The sequence below is a fragment of the Perna viridis genome, chromosome 1 (genome assembly GCF_037379345.1).
Source record: "Perna viridis isolate PV_CMFRI_1.1 ecotype Kerala chromosome 1, ASM3737934v1, whole genome shotgun sequence".
Taxonomy (NCBI): Eukaryota; Metazoa; Mollusca; class Bivalvia; order Mytilida; family Mytilidae; genus Perna; species Perna viridis.
The window spans coordinates 42,539,622-42,561,445 of record NC_142445.1 but is presented as its reverse complement, the minus strand read 5'-3'; the positions used below and the strand labels follow the sequence as shown (position 1 = coordinate 42,561,445).

Below are 21,824 nucleotides of genomic sequence, written 5' to 3'. Positions count from 1 at the left end.
CAGTACTTCTTTAGTTCTCTCAGTACATGTGTATAAATTAGTTCATTGTCCTGCTTTGAAAAGTGGTCTCATCTGTTTTCAGATGGAATAAACCAGTTTCTCAGCTTTGAAATTTTTGTTTTTTGTTTCATCAACTTTGTAGATAAAGCATACCAACTTCATATGCCTTTTATTAATCTTTTAGACATATGTCTTATATTCCAATTTACAAAGAGGTGTTAAATTTTATACAATATACACCAATTACCGAATAGTTTTAATAAATTACAATGAAATTGAATCTAGAATTGAATGAGATAGATTGGAAACTTAAACCAAGCATGACAGTGAACATTTCTATTGGGACTTTTTTGTTGCTTTTACACATTATATTTCATTAGTAACAAGGGTTCAAAGGGGTTCAAAGATACTTTCAAGAATGAAAGGTCCTTGACTTTTTTGCATCTTAAATGAATGTTCCACCTGAAGAAAGAATAAAGTCCTGAATAGGAGTAAATGTAAAATTTGGTGTCTTCAATTATCCTACATAAGACTTTGAGGGTCGGAGATCTTGGTCCATAATATATAAACAATTGATATAAACCACTGTAGTGCTAAGATTTGTCTCATTGAAAGGTTCTACTCTATCTACCTTCAAAGGTAGTGGTTTAACATTAGTTATCAGCAAATATCAGCAATAAAGGACTGGAGCCTCAATATGTATTAATTTCTCGTTTTCAAGGTCTGATCTTAGATTTTTCAATTAAGATTTGGATAGCTATTTTGCAAAGGTTCAAATATACTTTCATGAGTGGAAGGGCTCGAATTTTTCCAAGTAATAAACTAATCGTTTTCTTGAGGGAAATAAAAAATCAATAAAAAGTGTCAGTTAAAAAGTTTGAAGGTCCAAGTCCTGGGTATGTATGAATTTATAAGGGCTGGTTTCCTGGACCTTGGATCATCACTAATTTGAATTCCTGTTCTATTAAAATCATACCATGGTGTGATAAATGTTTAAGATTTCTGTTTTTGTTGTGGAATATTGTCACTTTTTAGTGGTATACATTGCCTATATATTTAAATTTATCTTAATCTTGGCTTCTAAATCAGATTTGCATATAAGAGTAGGGTCATTAAAAAATGTTATGTCCTGTAATGAAGGCATTTCATAATTATAAAATAGTTGTATGTTTGTGTTCTTTTGTAGCTATTTTTATATTTCCCTTTCTCTGCTCATGTTAATTTAAATAGTATATCTGTACTAGATGGTGAGATGTGTATTTTTTTCTATAGGTTATATGGGTGGTCTTGAAAAAAATTAATTATCATGAAGCACTCATAACTTTTATTGTTATGTTGAGGAACAAAATTAAAGGAAAGGTTCAGACAAATATCCACGTGGATATAAAAAGCACATGGCGTACTGGTTAATTTGGCGGGTTCACACATAATTTAGTCTACATATTCTTCACACTAATAGCTTTTGACTCATGCATTAAAAATTTCTCCCATGATGCATTGCACAGTAGCAACTAAATTTAGACAGTTGAAACACAATCCATCATAGCAGCTGTCTGATGCTCTTCAAGTTTTTAGATAAGACTAATAGATGTAGCACAATTTAAGATTAGATGTATGTGCTACTGTAACGCTACTGTTTGGGGGTTTGCCATGCAAGACTAAGATAAAATGTAGTCAGAACAATCAGTACAATTTTTCCTCCATTTTTTATTCAATGAATTAAGACTATTCTAGATCCAGAATTGGAAACATATCAATTTTTTTTTTATTAATTATACCTTAAGAGTTTCAGATTGTTACTAGTTAAAGACTATCATAAATTGTCCATTGATTGTCCAAACCATTTGTTAGGTATGCAGATTCTGTTCTCACTAGTGTGATTAAGAAAAAACATATGGTAAGGAAATCTACTGTACTGAAGGGCAAAAAGTTAATTTACATGTCTGGCGTGGGGTTGTAAAACTGGCTGTCAGTGGTATCAGGTTACAATCTAAGGGTTACATGTGTTCCTAATCACCTGGTACAGGAACTATGGTATGCTTATACTAGTTGTAATTAAGGTCAAACTTTAATGAACAAAACAGATGTCCACTGTATAAGTATAGGCAATCATGAAGATGTTGCCTAAAACTTCTGTGATCTCATTAATGTAATAAGTATATAGAAGTTTAAAGAGTTCTAGTGATGTGTTACATAGCTCTGACTCAGAGCCAGAAAAAGAACTCTCCTTGTTCAATGTTTAACATAGACAGTTTACAGCTACCCATGCAACTTATTCAGGAAATCTACAAGTTCTGACAGTTTCTATGATAACATGCCAGATAATCATACAGTCATGCATAAAGATGATGCTCCTTCAACAACAAAAATGAAGATCTCAAACAGGGTAAAGAAGAAAGTAAATTAAACTTCATTTGTAAATTTAATGATTTTGTTTTATGAAGTTGTTCAAATCTATTGGCAGAAAGACAAGAAAAATCTTTCTAAGCAAAATAATTTTAAACAAAACAAAAAGTACAAACTGAAAGTATGCCAAGAAGGTTATTGGAATGCACTTACCTTGTATAAGAGAGTACATACCAAAAATTTAAAAGAAAATAAAACTAAAAAGAAAATCAGAAAATTGGAAAAATCATAATACATTGTAGTCCAAAAATTGTATACTCCCGTAATAAGATGACACGTATCTCCTTTGGTGTTGATAAATCCATGAACAAAATACATACTTCTTTACATTCCATAAAAATTTAGGTTACATATGGGATAATAAAGAAGTATGGATCCTGAACACACTCTCTCTCTCAAGCCGGTCATCACTGGACGCCATTCTAATGCTAGCCGACACATCTTGTACTTAGGTCCTGTAAGGAGAACCTTCCCAATTTGAGGTGTGTTGATGGCTTGATGTTGAATTCTTTTGACCAATCAAAATTTGGCAGCTTCTGTGCCTCCTCATAAGAGGTAGTGAGATAGTCCAAGACAGCTTCTTTCTTATGTGTTGTAACACATGGACTGTCCCATTTGCATGCCCTGCAGGGTAAAAAGATGAAGGAAGTTTGTTAAGAAACTTGTCTATGGGGGGCCTGTTGGAGAGCATCATTCACAGTTTGATTTGAAAGTTTGAAAAGATACAGCTTCCTCAATTTACATTTAAGCTTGTGTGTGTAAGGAACATCTGGGCATTGCTAAATAAGGCAAACTGATAGGGGGATATACTTAGGGGTTTACCACAAAAAAAAATCAGGGGTGTCTTTAATTTAATAACCATCATACTTTTATCTACTTGTAAATGAAAAATAGCTTTGATGTGGTGAATTATTTTGAGATGAGATAAATATTACCCCAGTACTGATTAAAATGATATGCAGTAGGTTAATGAAGCCACTATTGCTTCTAGAGGCACGTTGAGTTGCTTTTTATCTAAACATTTTTTTTTCAGTTTGTAGCCTTTGATAGTTGAGCTGGAATTAGTTTGATTTTTCTTGCTAAACCTGATATAAAGGTGTAAATGGAACTTGTTAAAAAAAGGTTCTTACAATAACAGGAACAAGAAATGTAACCAAGAAACACCACAAGGGAAGGCAGAAATAGTTTCTATTAATGTGAAAAAAAAATGGAATTTTTGAAATGAAGATTTATCTGACAGTAATTAGGAAATGCAACAAGTACTTCATCACCCTCATGTAGAAACTTCTGTGTAAAAAATAATGCACCATAGCATTAATTGTTCAATTAAAGCCAGCCAGCAATAATCACTTTACCAGTGAATGCTACAAAAATGTTTAATTTTAACGACTGATTTTGGGGATTTGCCAGAGGAGGGTAAAGGCACTGTGTGTCTTTTATCTATTTCATTTCTGAAAGATTCCTTGTAAATTTTGATTAACTTTTGGAATACAAGATGCATAAAGAATTTTTTCAGCTGTTTAAAGTTTACAATCGTTTGCATAGGTTTTCCTTAAACTTAGCTGAGTTGTTTGTGAGATTTTATCATAGTCTTTTTTTATATGATTTCATAAATTCAAGTTTTTATGTTCAAGTTTTATTTGATTTTACAGAATTTGCTTCACAGATATTGTTTTAAAAAATTTACATTTCCAGATTATTATAACAAATTAGTTGTTTTTCCCCTTGCTTTTTACAATGTTGAAAAATAAGTAATAAATTAAGAAGTTTGTTAATGCGTTTCAAAGAGTTTTATTTAGAATTAATATTCTGATTATGTAATTTATCAATTAAAACAGTTGCTAAAATGATTGTTTATCAACAAATGTGTCACAGCTGGATGTAGGTGTAAATATTGGAACAGTTAGATGATTGACTTGATGTAAGTATAATTACACACCAATGTACATACCAGTGTGTTTGGCCTGGGGGGTTTCCTGTTCCCTGGTGTGAAGGGATTAAACTAATGACATGTCCTTAATAGGAATTAACCTCAGTGCCAGGGCCTATCCCTTCCCTGTGGGTAGCTCATCAATGGGGCTAGTGAAAGAGATTCTGTAAAACAAAGCATGTTTCTGTTACATCATTAATGTATTAATTATGAAATTATAACACAAGTTAATGACTTATAATTATAGTTTCATATTTTTATATGACTAACACTTATCAACTTATTTATAAATGAGGCTGTGAATGGATTAAAAAAAAAAGATATGGTCATTTTTATTTGAAATACACCTAAAAAGATAAATTTTATACTTTGTTTTATTTCAAGATTTATAACTATGCAAGAAATTTGATGACCATGTAGAGACCAAAATAGAAGTGTATTGTTCAAGTATCAGAAAATAAGTTAAAAGATGTAAATTAGTTGTATTGTTATGAGGCGGTTTTGGTTTTTGGCTTTTGGTTCTGTTAAAAACCAGCACTTTTGTATTATACCTAGTTTATCCTCCAAAATCAGTATTCAGTAGTCTTCCAAAGCTTAATTCATCTTTTCTGAAAAAAAGAAGATGAACAATGGCTATTTCAGAGTTTTCTTCGAAATTCTATAAATTATTACTTGAAAATCATAGCAATTTGTCTTTAACATTTAAATTATTTTGTACAAAGAGAAATATTATTCATAGAAAACTCATTTAGAAACTGCACATAACACCACTACTATGGAATGATGAACTGTAATTTCTAGAAATTTATCTTCAGTTGTACTCCAAAATATCTTTTTTTATCTGATTTTACATGTTTTTATGATAAGATGAATATTGCAATGGGTGTTCCAGAAACAAACTGATGTTATTGATATATATTGTAAATCACCAGGCTGTGGAGTGTGTAAAACCTCTTTAGAATCAGTTCTAACATAAGACTGTAAGATGGGTTTTTTATATGGATATTATTGACCACCTCATAGATTTTCTAAAAATAATTCTCTAGAACATTTTATTGAAAAACTTCAGACCATCAAATATTTATTCGCTATTTGCGGTACAGAAGGTGAATAACGGTGTAGATTTTTACATTTGATTATTAAATATTAATACATGAAAGCTTTTGTTATGATGCTGCTGCTGTCCATTAATGTGCATGTACATTTGTCCCATAAATTTTCCTTAACTAAAACATGGAAATCTTCTTCTGTTTGATATGTTGTATTGTGAAGGCATCACTTTTTTCCTGGTTACTCACAAACATTTGATTTTGAGGAGTGATATCTTTATCTCATTATTGTCATGGGTTTGGAGCATCTGTTGTTTCTTGTAGATCATTGATGTCTTTTTACATCAGTTATATGTGAAGTATTGATGGTCTAAAAATTTCTTTTATGGAGGTGTCTAAATTTTGAAGTAAAAATATATATTCTGTTGTAGTGATTTAAAATTTTTTTCCATATATTTTTAAGTTTCATTTTGATATTTTTCATGGTAGATTCAAAACAATTTAAAATTGAAACATGCAAAATAATCCAAAATAAAGTCATATACTTTCCCTACTGAACCAATTTTGGCTTGTTGATTCTACATACATTCCCTGATTGGATGAACATGTAGACAATACACTTTATTAAACAGTAATTACAGGAACACAGGTATTTTAAACCTATTCATGCATGTCTGATTTAATCACTGCCATATAAATGGCCGTTTTCTGTAATCCTGGTTTTTCTGTTGAGAATTCTCATCATGTATATTTATATGTCTACGCTTATAAATTACGATCTGAATTAAGACCATTAGCTTGCTATATTTGGTAACTTTTCTTGCTGTTTTTGATATTAATGAAACACATCAATATTTGATAAGAACAGTAAAGGTTAAATCAATCAATACTTACCGAAGGTATTATTTTATGTCACGAAGTCATCAGCACTTGTTGAATAATTCCCCGACGATTGTAGATGAAATAAAGAGACAAACATCTTCCTCGGATCAATTCAAACATTACACATGTTAGAAGTGATATTATGCCTTATATTGGTTGTCTGTTCATGAAGCTGATTTTCAAAGAATCACAGTCATTTTGCCCTTTTGTGAATTGTGGGTGTTTAAAACCAAGACATTTCTTGCTGTGTATAAAATCTTTGTAAGATTCTTAATGATAGAAAAATTGATGTAGGATTGAAAGTTATTTGATTATAAAGCTAAGTGCTGTATGTGTCAAATCAACTGCATAATTAATATATGTCTGTGGCACAGTGTTTTTTTTGCTGACAAAGCAATTTGAAGAAATGTATTGGTTGATTCATATTTTTCCAGCAATTATTGCACAGTTTTTTTTTTAATTCTTATACTTGCTATGACCTGTTTACATTTACACTGCCTGGAACTGAATTGCCTTGCAGCCAAAGTAATAGAATAATATGGCATATTAGTCTGGCTGTGCATGGCGTTAAATTATCTTCACAGTTTTTGTAAAATATTCCAATATTTGACAAAATTTTGGCGGATGGAATGTTATCAAATTATTTGAAATATCAATATCTTCCAAGACAGTTAATTTGATAATGGAAGTTGATAGCAAGCATGGAAGCTGTTCATGATGAACCTATGGATTTATAGAAGTTATTTGTCATTGTTTTATTGACTGTATCAAATTAGTAATAGCAGTATTAACCATGATCATTAGATGATGGTAGCCATTTTATTGATCAATGTCTCGTTGGCTGCACAGATCAGCTGTCAGTCTACTTTCACTTTGCCTGCAGGGATGTAACTTATTGACAGATTTACTTCCTACTGTGACAAATATCTTATGTCTTTTTACAGTCTTTGGTTAGGTTTTGGAATGACATACAACCCACTATCAATTTAGTTTGAACTTAGAAGAGTAAAATTTACAGTTTAAAATTGCTTTAAAGACAGATGGCCATTGACATACTTTCATACATTATGTAGATAGTTGTCCTAAGAGTTATTCGATGTGTTAAATAGCAAAATGGCATAACCATAACTTTTTGAGTTTTTGTTGTAGAAGTGTACCATGTTTATTTACATTAAATGCATCCTTGCATAAGTTAAAGGATAGACTCTTATTCTTGGCATTTATTGTGTTTTCTTTCAAAATTTGATTTTGAACAGTTAAACATTTGCCAAGATTCTCTCACATGCTTACTTCAAGGTTCCACTGTCATGATAGGGATAGAAGTCTATGTGGTCTTCATTATACATCATCAAATTATGCAGTTGTTAAAAACCAGGATAGAATAGTCACAATTATAGTATTTATTAGTAGCAGTCTTTATAAAAATCTGGTAGGAAGTAATTCATGTATGTTTACAACACCCCAAATCTACTTCTATTTCTGATCCCGAACAGTTACAGACCAAATAAGTTGTCTTAGTTTGTCATACCGTTGTTTCACTTTTAAAGTAAAGAGTAGATTTGATTGTGTATGAAAGTCATGGTTGTTAATTTTATGTGGGAGATGAATTACTGTATGGTTTTCTGCTGAACACGGTCGTCTGAATGTAGCTGAAATATTGCTGATCGGATGTTAAACCCCAACAAACAAACAAATAAACTGCTGAACATGGAGGACTACATGTGAAGATTGTTGGTTTTTTTCTGCACCTTGAAAACCTCTATCGTTGGCAGTATCTGCATTTTATATGGATTGGTACATGCACTAAGTAACTTTTTGTTGTTTTAATGTCTTCAAATTTTTTACTTAGTTTTTTTTTATCGTCAGATGTCATTGGTTTACTATACAGTTTGCAAATCAGTTGTAAATTACAGAGACTATTAAAAGCTTGTAAATCCATGTCTCAATCCAACTAAGCTAATCTTAAGTTGGAAAAAAAGATAATTACAGATTTAAAGGAAAAGCCATTTTTTTCTATTTAGTGAAATTGAGACAAATAAAAAGATTTAGATGAAGAAAAAATATTTTAAAAGTAGAGCATGCAGATCTTGTATCTGATAGGATCAAAATTTTCTTGCTGTTAATGATATAACCACTGTGTATAAAACATCCTGATCAATATAACCAACAGGTTACCATGGTAACTTGATTGTTTGATTGAGTGAGGGTCTGCAGAGATATCTGATCCATAATTAGAAATGTCTGCGTAAGTTCTCTGAGGGGTTTCCCTTGTGTAGAGGTATTCCTTGTATTTTTCCTATGCTTTGGTAATGATGGCATTGGTAAAAACAGTGGTAATTAACTGAGAGAGGTGCATTAAAGACATTCCATATTGGTTTACTTGAAATTTCTAGATTAACGAAGCTAATTTTTAAATTTCTGAAAAGGGGGGAAGTTATTTTTTTAATGGCAACTAGTTATTGTTATATTTAGAAAGAAACAGGTGTATTTGTATGGTTTTATCAGTTTGATAGATATTTTTATGCTCTAGAATAAACAAAATACATAAAACTACTACTAGAGGCTGACTTCCGATTTATTTTTGACCTGGCGTCTATATTTTTATACACCATTTCCTGTTATTGCTGTAGTGTTGAAATCGGAAAAGCATAGACTTTAGATTTGAACTCCTGTCATCTTGTCTTTTTAGGGGATTCAGGAGGTGTTTTACTGATGGTCATTAGCCTTAATTTAGTCCTCTTTATCATTCTTTATTAGCTCATCTGGCCAAATGCCATCTGAGCTATTGCTATCACTTGGCGTCCATCGTCGTCTGTCGTCGTCATTAACAATTATACAAAACTCTTCTCCTCTGAAACTACTTAACTGATTAGAACCAAACTTGGTATAAATGTTCCGTGGGGTATCCTGCATAGAACTGATGTAGGAATTTTTTATTTGTCAAAAAACATGGCAGCTGTTACTAAAAATAGAACACAGTGGTCAGACAGTAGTTTTTTGCATATATCTCCAAAACCCTTAGGTTTAGCCGAATTCTTTCAATAGCTGAAATGATCCTTATTATTAGGACAACAAAAGTCTTCAGGGATGAAAGTTGTCAGATGACTCCTTGTGAGAGTTATTGCTCTTGAAAGGGGAAAAATGACCTTTTTTTAAACAGTTTTCAGTCAATATCTTGAGAATTATGATAGATTAAAAGAAACTTTCAATTGTTGAAATGATCCTTATGATAAGCTCTACCAAAGACTTCTTCAGTCAAAATTGTTGGACAACTTCTTGTCAAATTTATTGCCTTTGAAAGGCAAAATTCAACCAGATCGGCGATTCAAGCTCCTGGGAGCCTCTTGTTTGCAACTTACAACTGATCTTAAGTCATTCCTTCTTGGTAAAATAGGCCACTGTCTGTCCAAATGAAACATTTGTAAACCAGTCCATAGAATGATATGGCTTGTCATAATAACTTTCCATATAGGTCATTGTTGCATATTTGTCAGTTATGCTACAAGAAGAAATGTAGTTATTTGGAAGATTAAGATATGATGAAACATTTGCTAAAACTATAAGTTAATATGTTTGAAATAAGTAGAAAAATTCAGGCATTAGCAGTATTCCTTGAACTCCTTGAAATTTACGAAATTTACGCATGTGTTGAATGTGAGGTAAGTTTGAGTGATTGGATATTTTGTGTTGAAAGTGAATTAAACTTGAGTGTATGGATAATTTTGGCTGAAAGGTTAATGTTTCACGGAAGAAGCAGTAGTTGTATTTAATAAATTCAATATACTGTACTAAACAGTAATTACAGGAATGCGGGTATTTTAAACTTATTCATGCGTATTTTTTTTGTCTGTCTGTCCATTCACTTGTACATTAGTCATAAAAGGATTTCCAAAGTAACTCCTTTGTTCCTTTTTCTGTTGTAGCCATATGTATAAGCATTCTTTGTAAAATTCATAGTAAATTTTCCTTAACTATTGGAAGAGATGCTCTTCTTATCCATAAACCAGAATTGTTTTTAAGTTGGAAGTTCTCAAATTTGTTAAGACTCTATTAATGCTTGTATACCACAGATTTGCATTTCTGTTTTCAGTGCTATGAGAATACTCCTGACTAAGATTCCTCGACACTGGATTGTTGATGAGAAAAAAGATGATGGTTACACAGCATTACACCTTGCCGCCTTGAACAACCATGTAGAAGTGGCTGAACTTCTTGTTCACCAGGTAGTAAATTGGTGGCTTTTGTTTTATGGTGTCAAGCATCAGCTTTGACAGCCCTGTTAAGATTCTAATGCTAAGATTTCTGATTAGTAGAAAAATGAATGGAAATGGTGAAAGACAAAAAATGCACCAGCATATAGCCTAAATACAAAATAGTAAATACTTTCAGAGATCACTAAAAGGTCAGTTTTAATGTGAATCACTGGTGCTTGGTCAATCACATTTGGTATGCACAGTTGCTTTATCATCACTGCATCATATTTGTATATCTGTTTCTTGCCCTGGTCAGGTTCTGTTGACTTTGAAATTTTCTTTAATGTTTCTGATTTTTTCAGTTAATGATCAACAACTTGTTCTAAGTCAATCAAATTTGATATGCAGTTGCATTAGCATCATTACACTACACTTCTGCACTATGTTGCTCATGTATATGCCCAGCAGTCACCTTGACGTAGAAATTTCTTTTAAAATTATGATGTCAAGTTTTCTTATTAGGTCACTTTAACATGAACAACTCACACTAGGTCAATCATATTTAGTATGTATTTGGATAAGCTTCACTACATCACAGTTCTATATCTGATTCATGCATATTACCCCACAGTAACTTTGAGTTTTCCATGGTTTTAATGTTCAGTTTTTTTATTAAGTCAGTTTAACATGAACATCTTATGTCAGTAATTTAGTGTATAGTTGCATTAGCTTCATTTCATTACACTTTTATATTTCTTTCATGCAAGTACCCCCAGTTAGTTTCAAATTTTGAATAATAGCATCCAGGTGTGACAGGCATATTTCTGTGGTAACAGTTAATAATTTCCAATAAACACTTTCTGTGCCTAACTATAATTAATTTTCAGTCAGTGGCTCCAGACAACCATTTTTTGGACTTTTTTCCCCATAACACAGCAGGGATTGAATTTAAGAATTTTTTCCACTAGCTAAATTTAGCAAGTTCTGAAAATTTACACTCGCTAAATTTAAAGTTTTTTGGGTTATTTCTAGACTTAACCTATAACACATATAGAATTCCACTAGCAAATTTTAACAAGTGGAAATAATTTCTACTAGCAAAATTGAATTTCAACTTGCATTTAGCAAGTACTTCCCCTTAAATTCGATCACTGCATAGGCATTTCACAACATAAGCAATCATGTGTAGGTTTTTTGTCCCCTGCCTCATCATAATTATTATAGAACTTATCTTTTCAAGAAAAAAAAAACTAATTTAGCTTTGGTGAGGTTAATAATTATTTGGAATATTTTCCTTTTGAATTCTCCAACAGTAGTTCTATTTTTTCATACACATCTACGTATAATGCCCAACCTTTCTGTAAAATATCATTAAAATCCCTTGAGAGATTTGAAAGAAGTTGTGCTAAAATTTGTTTCTAGGTTAGTTTATATGTCGTTTCCTCATTCTATACATTATGGTAATATTTAATGTATTTAGGGTAAAGCTAATATGGACATACAGAATGTTAATCTACAAACAGCACTACATCTAGCAGTAGAAAGACAACACACACAAATAGTTAGGGTATGTCTATAGTTTTATACATTTAATTCCTTTGTACTTAAAGATTAGAGCTAAGGAAAGGAATGGATATGGTTAACGCAACATATATGTACTAATGAAATATAGTCATATAGTCATGATTCATATTAGCATACTTTGTATTTAGTGGAAAACCTTAGTCAGAATGTTAAATAAAGCATTACTTTTTTAAAATCTTTTTACAGATTTTAACCTGCACACTTATTTTAATAAGTGTTATGACCAAAGAGGTGATGTAATGTACCTGGTATTTCAATGACCAGTTAGTACATAGTATAATAATAAGTCAGCATATTCTGTTTACAATGATGATCTCATATTTTTCTATGTTATACCTTGTCTGTCTTGTCCACCCTAATCTTGGCTTCCTATGAATGGAATAATTTCAAATTTGGTATGTAGATGAGGCATGTGTTTCAAGTAATTTTGGTTGCTGTTTGTTATAAACTTCTTGTACATGTGTTGTATACATAGTAACACAACATGTTTAAACCATATTTACATTTATTTGTCATTTCTTATTTAACAAGGGAAAGAGAGACAACTCTGACAGACCTGCAAATTGCATGACTGAAAATGATACCTATAGTTAATATAATGAATTGATTTAAATGTATTGTATATTTTGTGTTTTTCTCCATTCTCTGTTTCAGTGCACATTGTATGCAATACTTGATTGATATAACTACTACTATTAATATGTTTCCCTAAAATGTCACATAAATGCTAAATGTACACAATAAAGGTCATATTCACTCTCTTACAGCTTCTGGTGAGAGAATGTTGTAACCTGAACATTGCTGACAAGGATGGAGATACCCCACTACATGAAGCCCTGAGACATCACACTCTGTCACAGCTACGACAGTTACAGGACATGCAGGATGTTGGGAAGGTAGGCATCTTTCAATAATAATCCAGAATAGTGAAGTGAATTATCAGTTATTCGTGTATATTGATGATCACTGGTATGTTTATGTTTCACTTGAAATGGTGGAATGTTGGTTTTATTTAAATGAAAGCACATTTAGGGTACAGCAGTACATTTTATTGTAATTAAATGCAAGAAATCTTGGCAGAACATTTACAACATTCATGAAAAGAATACTTTTTCTTTCTTGAATTTGGTTTACGTCAGTATGTCAAGTAATAGAGGGGCTTTCCTTGATTGAATGACCATTACCTGATGAATTGTCATAGGCAGTTTTCTGAAAAAATTAACAAGGAGATCTTAATTTTTTCGTCAATCAAGTGATTACCATTTAGTGACCGACTTTATTCCCTAATGTTGACTGTATCACTTGTGAAATAACTAATGAATTTAAGTATGTACAAATGTTCAGTCAATTTGAAATTTAAGATGCATTATTCATACTTTATTTCATTTTCAAATTAAAAAAAAATGAATGAGACACAAATAAATGACAAACTTATGAATTTTACATAATGTATGGCAAGCCAAAGTGGACAAAAATCAATATTTTGCAATATTACAAAATAATTTTTTTAATATTAGAAAAGATTTTTTAATATTAGAAATTCATTTTGTAATATTAAAAATTCATTTTCTAATATTACAAATTCCTGATTTAGTAATATTATAAAACATCAGATATTTTGTAGTATTACAAATTGAATATTTAATATTAGAAAATGAATTTGTAATATTAAAAAATCACTTTGCAATATTGCAAAATCAGTCACATTTTTTAATATTACAAAATGATTTTCTAATATTAAAAAATCATAATTGAATACAAGAAGTCCATTTTCTAATATAAGAAAATCAATTTCTAATATTAAAAAATCATTTTTAATATTAGAAATTCAATTGATTTTTTAATATTAAAAAGGAGTTTTGTGGTATTAGAAATCTAATTTGTAATATTAGAAAATGAATTTGTAATATTAAAAAATCATTTTTTATTATTAGAAAATACTTATTTTTGTCCACTTTGGCTTGCCATATTAATGATACATATATATATATAATTACAAAAATACAGGAGCATGTTATGATGTTATATTATGAAGTTTTATATAAATACAATCCAGTAATTATCATATTTACTGGTACAAACATATAAAAATACAAAAAATGTTGATCATGATGTGTGTGTGTGTGTGTTTGTGTGTGTGTATATAATAAAGTCATGATCTGTTAAGTGATTTGAATATTTTTTTCATATGTTATTTTAGTACTACCATTAGTTTTTTTTATGTTGGTAGGGGTATGTTTGATAAATTGAATTATTTTGGTAGGGGTGAAATTTCATCTCTAAAATTCAATACACTTGGTGGTTGGGAGATTTTAGTGCTCTGATTTCCCAAAATTTAGGACTACATATGAGTTTTTCAACAGAATGATCATTTCTTTTATAATTTATTTCTTTCTGGTGGTGGGGGGTATGTAAAGAATCAATAATATATTGGGGATGGGGGTTGGCAACATTTTTTTTTTTATATTGGATGGGGATCTTTTACAAGTTGCGTCCCCCTCTCCATGTAAATTTGAATGGAACAGGGCTTACTTCTGAAATTAAATTATTTAATAATAACAGGGTAGGAAACTCACTCAAATTCTAGCCAGTCCTAAATACAATTTTTCAATATGTTTACTATATGGCTTGATAGATTTTTGCTAAAATTAGCCAGCCCTGCCAAAAAATAGCCAGTCTTGGGCTGACAGGCAGGTCACTATTTCTAACTCTGATAATAAACCATTTAAACTCTTGATAAATATTGCGAAATTATTGCATTCTTCTTATTATTTCAGTTACTTATGGGTCTTGGAACTCCTGGAGCCGACAAGAAATCCAGTGCTTCTATAGCCTGCTTTTTAGCTGCTAATGGTGCTGACTTAAACATCAAAAACAAGAAAGGCCAAACTCCACTTGACCTTTGCCCTGACCCCAATCTCTGTAAAGCATTAGCTAAATGCCATAAAGAAAGACATAGGTAAGGTCTTTTAAAGTCAATATAGATATCAGATTAACAACAACACTTATGTATTAAAAAAAAAGGCTGGTTTACTTTTTTTTTCTATGGAGGATGGAATCATTATCAGGACCCAGCTGCTGGGGAAAATGTCATGATATTGTAAATGTCAATTTATCTCCGAGTTAATTATATAAGAATCAGTTTATTTCCAAGTTAACGGTTAAAATAGGGATTGATTTTGGGGTTCATGAAACTGATCATTTGGCTAAAATGTGACGAAAATAAACTTTTTTTCTATACTTAGTTTAAATTGTGTATTTCTTAAGCTTAACTGCAAAACTATTAGATCACTCTCATTCCAGTTTGAATCTTATGCTGTGTTAAATGTGTAATCATAAACAAAATTTTATCCAGCTGGATAAATTGTTGTAATTGGTGAACCCCAAGGTTCAGGTTTGACTTGTGAAATATTTGTGCACATTTTTTGTGATTTTGATATGAAGACATTTTAATTGATTTGATATGATTGCAGTCCAACAAGTGGTCCGCAGAATACTGTGATAATACGGAATGACCAAGAGTCATTACAGGAATGTATGGTGTGTTCTGATTTAAAGAGAGATACATTGTTTGGTCCGTGTGGTCACATAGCTACCTGTTCATTGTGTTCACCTAGAGTCAAGAAATGTCTGATGTGTAAGGAACCTGTCCAGTCCAGAACTAAGGTATCCTCTCAGTTCAGTTATATTTACCTGTGTTATAAGTTGGGACTAAGGTCAAATACAAAAATACCGATCATGTATATATCAAATTTCGATATGCTCTACACTTGTCTCAAGGAGTAACCTCTCATCAGCAGCAGTGAATTCGAATATATAAGACGATCTAAGTCCAAACATTTATTTAAGTCAAGAAGTACTCAAACTATCAAAATAAGAAATAAAATCTTAAATAATTCAGGGTCAGACATGTCTGACTATGAGGTTGGTGAATTCATCTATTTACCTGTGTTAATAGCCAGGGTTTTTTTTTAAATTAGTATGTGAAAATTCGGTTTATGTTTATGACTGTGGATGATTTAAACAAACATAGCATAGTCCCACAAATGAAAACAAGATCACATAAGATTTCAGCTGTAACCATTTGTAGATTAAGTGATAACTTACAAAACTTTTTAAAGCCTTTAAAAGCGTTTATAATGACTTTACCAGTTGATAAGTAAATTGATTTCTTAGAAATACCATACAATGAAAAAGGCTGGCATACGTTTAGTACAAGGATCCGGAAACAGTAAAAAATACCGGTCATTGACCGACAAATTTTTCAAATGTCCGACAACCATTTTCCAATATCGGCCATAAAAAAATATATCAACCCTTATTAATTAGTCAACGTGGTTTTATTACTTTATAAACATCCTGTCTGTCTGTCTCCTAACTGTTTATTGGAAATTATTTGATAGGTGTACGTCAATATTAATATTAGCCGATGTGCAGCCACCTGTGACTGTAGTTTAACCTGTAAATGATTAGTTGATTGCATAATTAAATTAACTGTACACGTGCAGCACCATTGCGTGTACGAATTAATTGAAGTGACTTGGAGAATTTTCATACATTTATTACTTGATTCAAATAAGAAAAAGATTGACAAATCCATTTTCCCGCCGATCTTTCAGTGGTTACGAAAGCACATGGTGCTGAAACTACGATTAATTCATTGTTTGAATCTTTTTAATACAGAAGTCAACAAACCATTCAAATCAATGTACAAAATATATTCGTGATTTTCATTTTTAAAATAATGATCATTTTTTTCATCACTTGGAAGTTTTCGACTGTTTGCTAATGTGGTGAAAAAGTCTGAGAGACACGATGTTTTGTTTACATGTCAGAATGTCCATGTGCGGTTGAAACTGAACTCATTCATTTTGTAAAAGACAATAGTACGTGATGGAATAACACAAATTCCAATATTTATCTTCAAGTAACTACCAAAAGGGTCTTCCTTGATCTAGGCAGGTAAAAGACTGACACAAATGTCTGCTGAAATTTGATAAAATGTATGACATGGGTTGTCAAAATTTCTGGACCCTTGGTTTAGTAGATTTGTAAAGGAGAAAAAGAGGCCAGAAGCAAACATTTTGGTTATGTTCGGACAATAACTTGTCTATAGGTGAATGGATCTCTTTCAAATTGTACCACAAAGTGCCATATTCCAAAAGGAAGCATGGAATTGACTTTGGGAGTTGTGACTGAAACAATTAGAAATAAGTGTATTTCTCTCATTTCAGATAGAAGAATGCGTGGTATGTTCAGACAAGAAGGCATCAGTTCTGTTTATGCCATGTGCTCATATGTGTGCATGTGATGGTAAGATAAAATAATGTTAGGATTAAAAGCTTTAAGTTATAAAGGAAACACAGTACAATTAAGATAAAAAAAAAAATACCATTCACATAATTATTACAAATTTCTGCATGCTAACATGAATCATAACTATATGACTATATATATATTTCATTAGTACATACTCATGCTACTGTTATGAATTCAATAATAGTCCTGTTTTTCATTTCACTTTATTGTCATACTAAATATTATAGTATATTTGTACAAGTGTTTGAATTGCATTTTATTCCTCACTAATATTTATGACATTAGTTGAATACTTTATAATTTTATCTTGAACTATGTTTTTTTTGTGTGTGTTTTAGGATGTGCAGCATTAATGAAGAAATGTGTGCAGTGTAGATCTTCTATAGAGAAACTGGTTCCCTTCATTGTGTGTTGTGGTGGAAATCGTAAGTAATGCTCTTCTATTGATGTATTCTCTGCCTGTATCCTCTGTGAAGATGTGCAAGTCTAGTGGTAGTTATCTCAGACTAGTTGAATTCAGAATAAATTGTTAGATTATTGATGAAGATATTTTTGTTGGTTTAGAAGCTGAAAACTGTATGGTGTTATTATACTCTTTGCTTTGAATGCAGGTATGAAGTCCTCGTGTCCATTCACCCTTCCATCTTCACCTTTTTCAGTACTGTTTTCTCTGCAACAATTTATCACAGTAATGTGATATTTTGACAGAAGCTATTGTGGCATTCAGTTTAAGACTTGACTGAAATCAAGTTCTTGTTGATCTGATTAGCATCTCAAAATTTTTCTGGATTATGCAAGATTTCTTCTCAGTGCTTTATGTAATCATGGTAACCAATTTATTTGATTTTAATGCCACACAAGAGTCCCATGAATGAAATAGCATCTTCTATTGTCACTTTTTTCCCCCCATGACTTGTTGTGGTTGCCTCTGGTGTGAAAGGTTGTGGGTTTGATCACACAAAGGACTTTAAAATTTGTAACCACTGCTTCTTTGCTTAGCACTTGGCATGCAAGGAGATAGAGTTATCACTGCTTGGTTTGGAGTCAGAATAATGGGTCTGAGTAGGGGTGGTATGCCTTCCTACGGGCTGTTGCTTCTGAAATCTAGCAAAATAAAAAATTGACTAATACAAACAAGGTTTGTTCCATTGGTCAGTCGTCCTCTTCTTGAAATGCATAATATATCTGCCATAGGATGTTAAACCATAGCAATCAATTCTTGTAAAATTGACAATTTATTATAATTTTAGCACCACCAGCTCCACAACCCCCTGGTATTATGAACAATGGATCCAGAGATACCACAAAAGACGTACAGAAATTACAACAACAGTTACAGGATATCAAAGATCAGGTATTGGAACACTTGTTTTAAAAATAACCTCGTGCAAACTAAATTAAGGGGATATATAGAAATCAGTATGTTCGTCTGTACACATTTGTTGTAAGCCCAACTCCTCCTGAACTAGATTTTTATGAGAATAATGAAGGTTTGGCATCAAGCAAAGGTGATTGAATAACAATGGGATTTCTCGTCTAGAGAAATCTTTTAATAAAGCATATCTTTACATTTAATAAGAGAAATGTAAGAGAGAAAAATGATGATTAGATTAATTACAAGCTTGAACTGATGTTGAGTATTAATGATATTTAAAAGTCAGGAATTACATTTAGTGATCTTTGGAAATATTCATACCACTTGCCTTTTCTACCGAATCTTCAACGATGCGAGTTCTGTGATCTATCAGACATTTTAATGTCAAATTAAAACCTCTTAATATTGTAGTTCCATTCAGACATCATTTTGACAATCTTCTGAGAACAAAAATATTAGATTACTGTTTCAAGATCAAATGTTACAGCACTTATGTGGTACTGGAATTTTTGTTTTACTTACATATCGAATAAGTCATTGATTGATTTTACAAACTTCATAATTAATGAGAGATAACCCTTGATATTATTGTATTTTAGACATGTTGTATTGTGTAATACCCTTGTTCCTCCAGACAAGGTCCCTTATCAGTATATAGCACACTGTAGCTTCATTTCAAAGAACTTTTTTAATGAAAGGACCAGTAGAACCGAATGTTTAGGAACAGGAATTTTAATTTTTAAAAGATCACTGCTAGCACTGATGTCATTGAAATGAAGGTTGCTGACTTACTAAATAGACAAGAAATTTCTAATTTTTATCTGGGCAAGATTTCCTTATCTCACTTACGGATGGAGACAGAACATGTGCACTTTCCATGTAAAACAAACTGGTACAATTAACTTAAGAGTTAACGATCATATATTACCAGTATTTGTTGGAAAAAAATCTTTAGAATGATGGTTTTATTGAGAACAAACCGTTATTACTTATTTCTTACAGTTTGTCTATATCGAGTGATTGTTTTGAAGCGACCTTTATTTTACACTTGGTATAATATGTGACTGGCCACATTGAAATGTCATGATTATCTGTTTAAATTTAGGTCATTTCAATTCAAACATAAAATTTAGAGACAAAAATTCAAAGTTAGAAAAAGAATCAAATACCAGCTTTTCTCATGCCAGGTTGGGAAATCTCAGACACCCTTGGTTAAGATTTAATAGCTCTTTTCTAATGAAGTCTTGTTAGAGAACAATTAAATTTTACTCTCAAGTGTCTGAAATTCTTCTGCATTTGTTCTAGTGTTTGATTCTTAATGTCTCAAATACAGACAGTAACACCAACAAATGATAACAAGAAATTAAAGGGACTGAAAAAAATATACCAGTATGTAAGCCTTGTTTTTTTTTGCATTTCAGACAAGTTGTCCTGTTTGTATGGATAGATTGAAAAACATGATCTTCCTTTGTGGTCACGGAACTTGCCAGATGTGTGGGGATAGAATGACAGAGTGTCCTATTTGTCGGAAAGCTGTTGAGAAAAGAATTCTCCTCTACTAACAGTGTTATATGTTGTTTTCTTATTTATTTCTTGGCTGTGACAAAGAACATGATATTTTAAAAGTATTTTTAAGTAGAGAAAATTTTTTAAGTTATTAAAATCTGTTGATTTTTCTGTGTGTTCTATAGAATAGAATAAATAAAACTAGAAAAGTAATTTTTGTTCAAAACTAGATTTTTTTAGTTTCTGTTTTAGATGAACTTCGTCTTCTACAATAAAAAAGGAAAACTTAACATACATGTACATGTATGTGTATAAAGTTACGATTTTTAAAAGATGTTTTATTGTGATATAACAAGTAGTAGTTCTATCGTTTCTGTACAAGAGGAGTTATAATTGCAATATTGTATAACTGGAAATTTTTGCTGCAATTTAATTTTACTACAATTTTGCAGTTGCTTAGAGACTGCAAAAATTTGATTTGTAAAATATAATATAAATTAGTTATTCCTAAATAATTATGAGTTTCCAAAGTACAGCTGTAGACTGATTCTTTGAATATAATATACATGTTCACACTTTGGACACCAAATTTGTTCTGCAAAAATTACCAGTCATACAGTATACAGTCCTTGAACTGATCCGTGCTACAATTTGACAGATCGGTGACCGATCTAACAGTTTTGTTATGTTAAATGATGTAAGATCTGTTTTAAAATAAAATAAATGTAAAATAAAAGGATAAATTGATGTTTAAATCTATAACATTTTGTAAATATATGTAAAATTGACAAAGAAAACAACAAAAACTGTAAAATACATTGACCGCTTTGTGGTCATGTGATGCGCGATCACCAGTTAAATGGATCGGTTTGACAGATCTCGATGACTGACCTGAAATTGATTGGTGATCGATGACCAATCGTTATTTTTGTTGCACGGATCGGTTCATGTATGGTACTCTGATAGCAAGATTATAAGTATTTGTTGTGTATATTTTTTCTCCTTTTTCTAAAATATATTCATGAAAAGCTTACTGAATGAAGCAACTTAGTAGACCTGCCCAGTTTAATACTTTTTGCCAGAATTAAAGCTTATACTTTTGCTTGCCACCATGTTTCATTTACCATGCTTACTGTTTCACTGCTGAATGAAATGCTACAGTTTTTTACAACTTAATTGTCAGTAGATTAAAAAAAAAAATTCTTAGAGCAACTGTTTTATTGCCACATTCATGAATGTGTATGGTAAATGTATACTGTATTTGCGTCTGAGTTAAAAGCCAATTTTAGATTCTGCATTAATGTACCGGTACATCAAAGCATTATTGAAGCTTTTTTGGATTTTGCTTCTCGAATGAGAAATACAAGTATTTGCATAAAGTTAACTACTGAACATTACAGATATTTATTTTTTTATTGTTTATTTTTTTCAACTTTTGGTGCATTTACTTTGTGATTATGGATATATATTGGAGGAAGAAGTATAAATATTATTAAGAATTATCTTTTTTAATATTTGACAAATTGATTATTGGTAAATGTATGTTCCATGTTTCGATTTCCTAGTATTATAGAACTTTG

General features: G+C 31.2%; 1 protein-coding gene across 2 annotated transcripts in view; it reads left to right on the top strand.

Annotated features, from left to right (window-relative positions):
• Positions 1–21,444, top strand: part of LOC148628843 (E3 ubiquitin-protein ligase MIB1-like) — a 50,312-nt gene extending 28,868 nt beyond the window's left edge. For both annotated transcript variants that reach the window (XM_088595475.1, XM_088595472.1), the window contains exons 14-22: positions 10,358–10,490; positions 11,941–12,027; positions 12,812–12,940; positions 14,822–15,003; positions 15,518–15,710; positions 17,279–17,357; positions 17,702–17,788; positions 18,614–18,717; positions 20,160–21,444. In XM_088595475.1, coding sequence (XP_088451601.1) covers positions 10,358–10,490; positions 11,941–12,027; positions 12,812–12,940; positions 14,822–15,003; positions 15,518–15,710; positions 17,279–17,357; positions 17,702–17,788; positions 18,614–18,717; positions 20,160–20,300 — 1,135 coding nt within the window. In that variant the 3' untranslated portion in view covers positions 20,301–21,444. The remainder of the gene's footprint in view (positions 1–10,357; positions 10,491–11,940; positions 12,028–12,811; positions 12,941–14,821; positions 15,004–15,517; positions 15,711–17,278; positions 17,358–17,701; positions 17,789–18,613; positions 18,718–20,159) is intronic.
• The last annotated feature ends 380 nt before the right edge of the window (positions 21,445–21,824 follow it).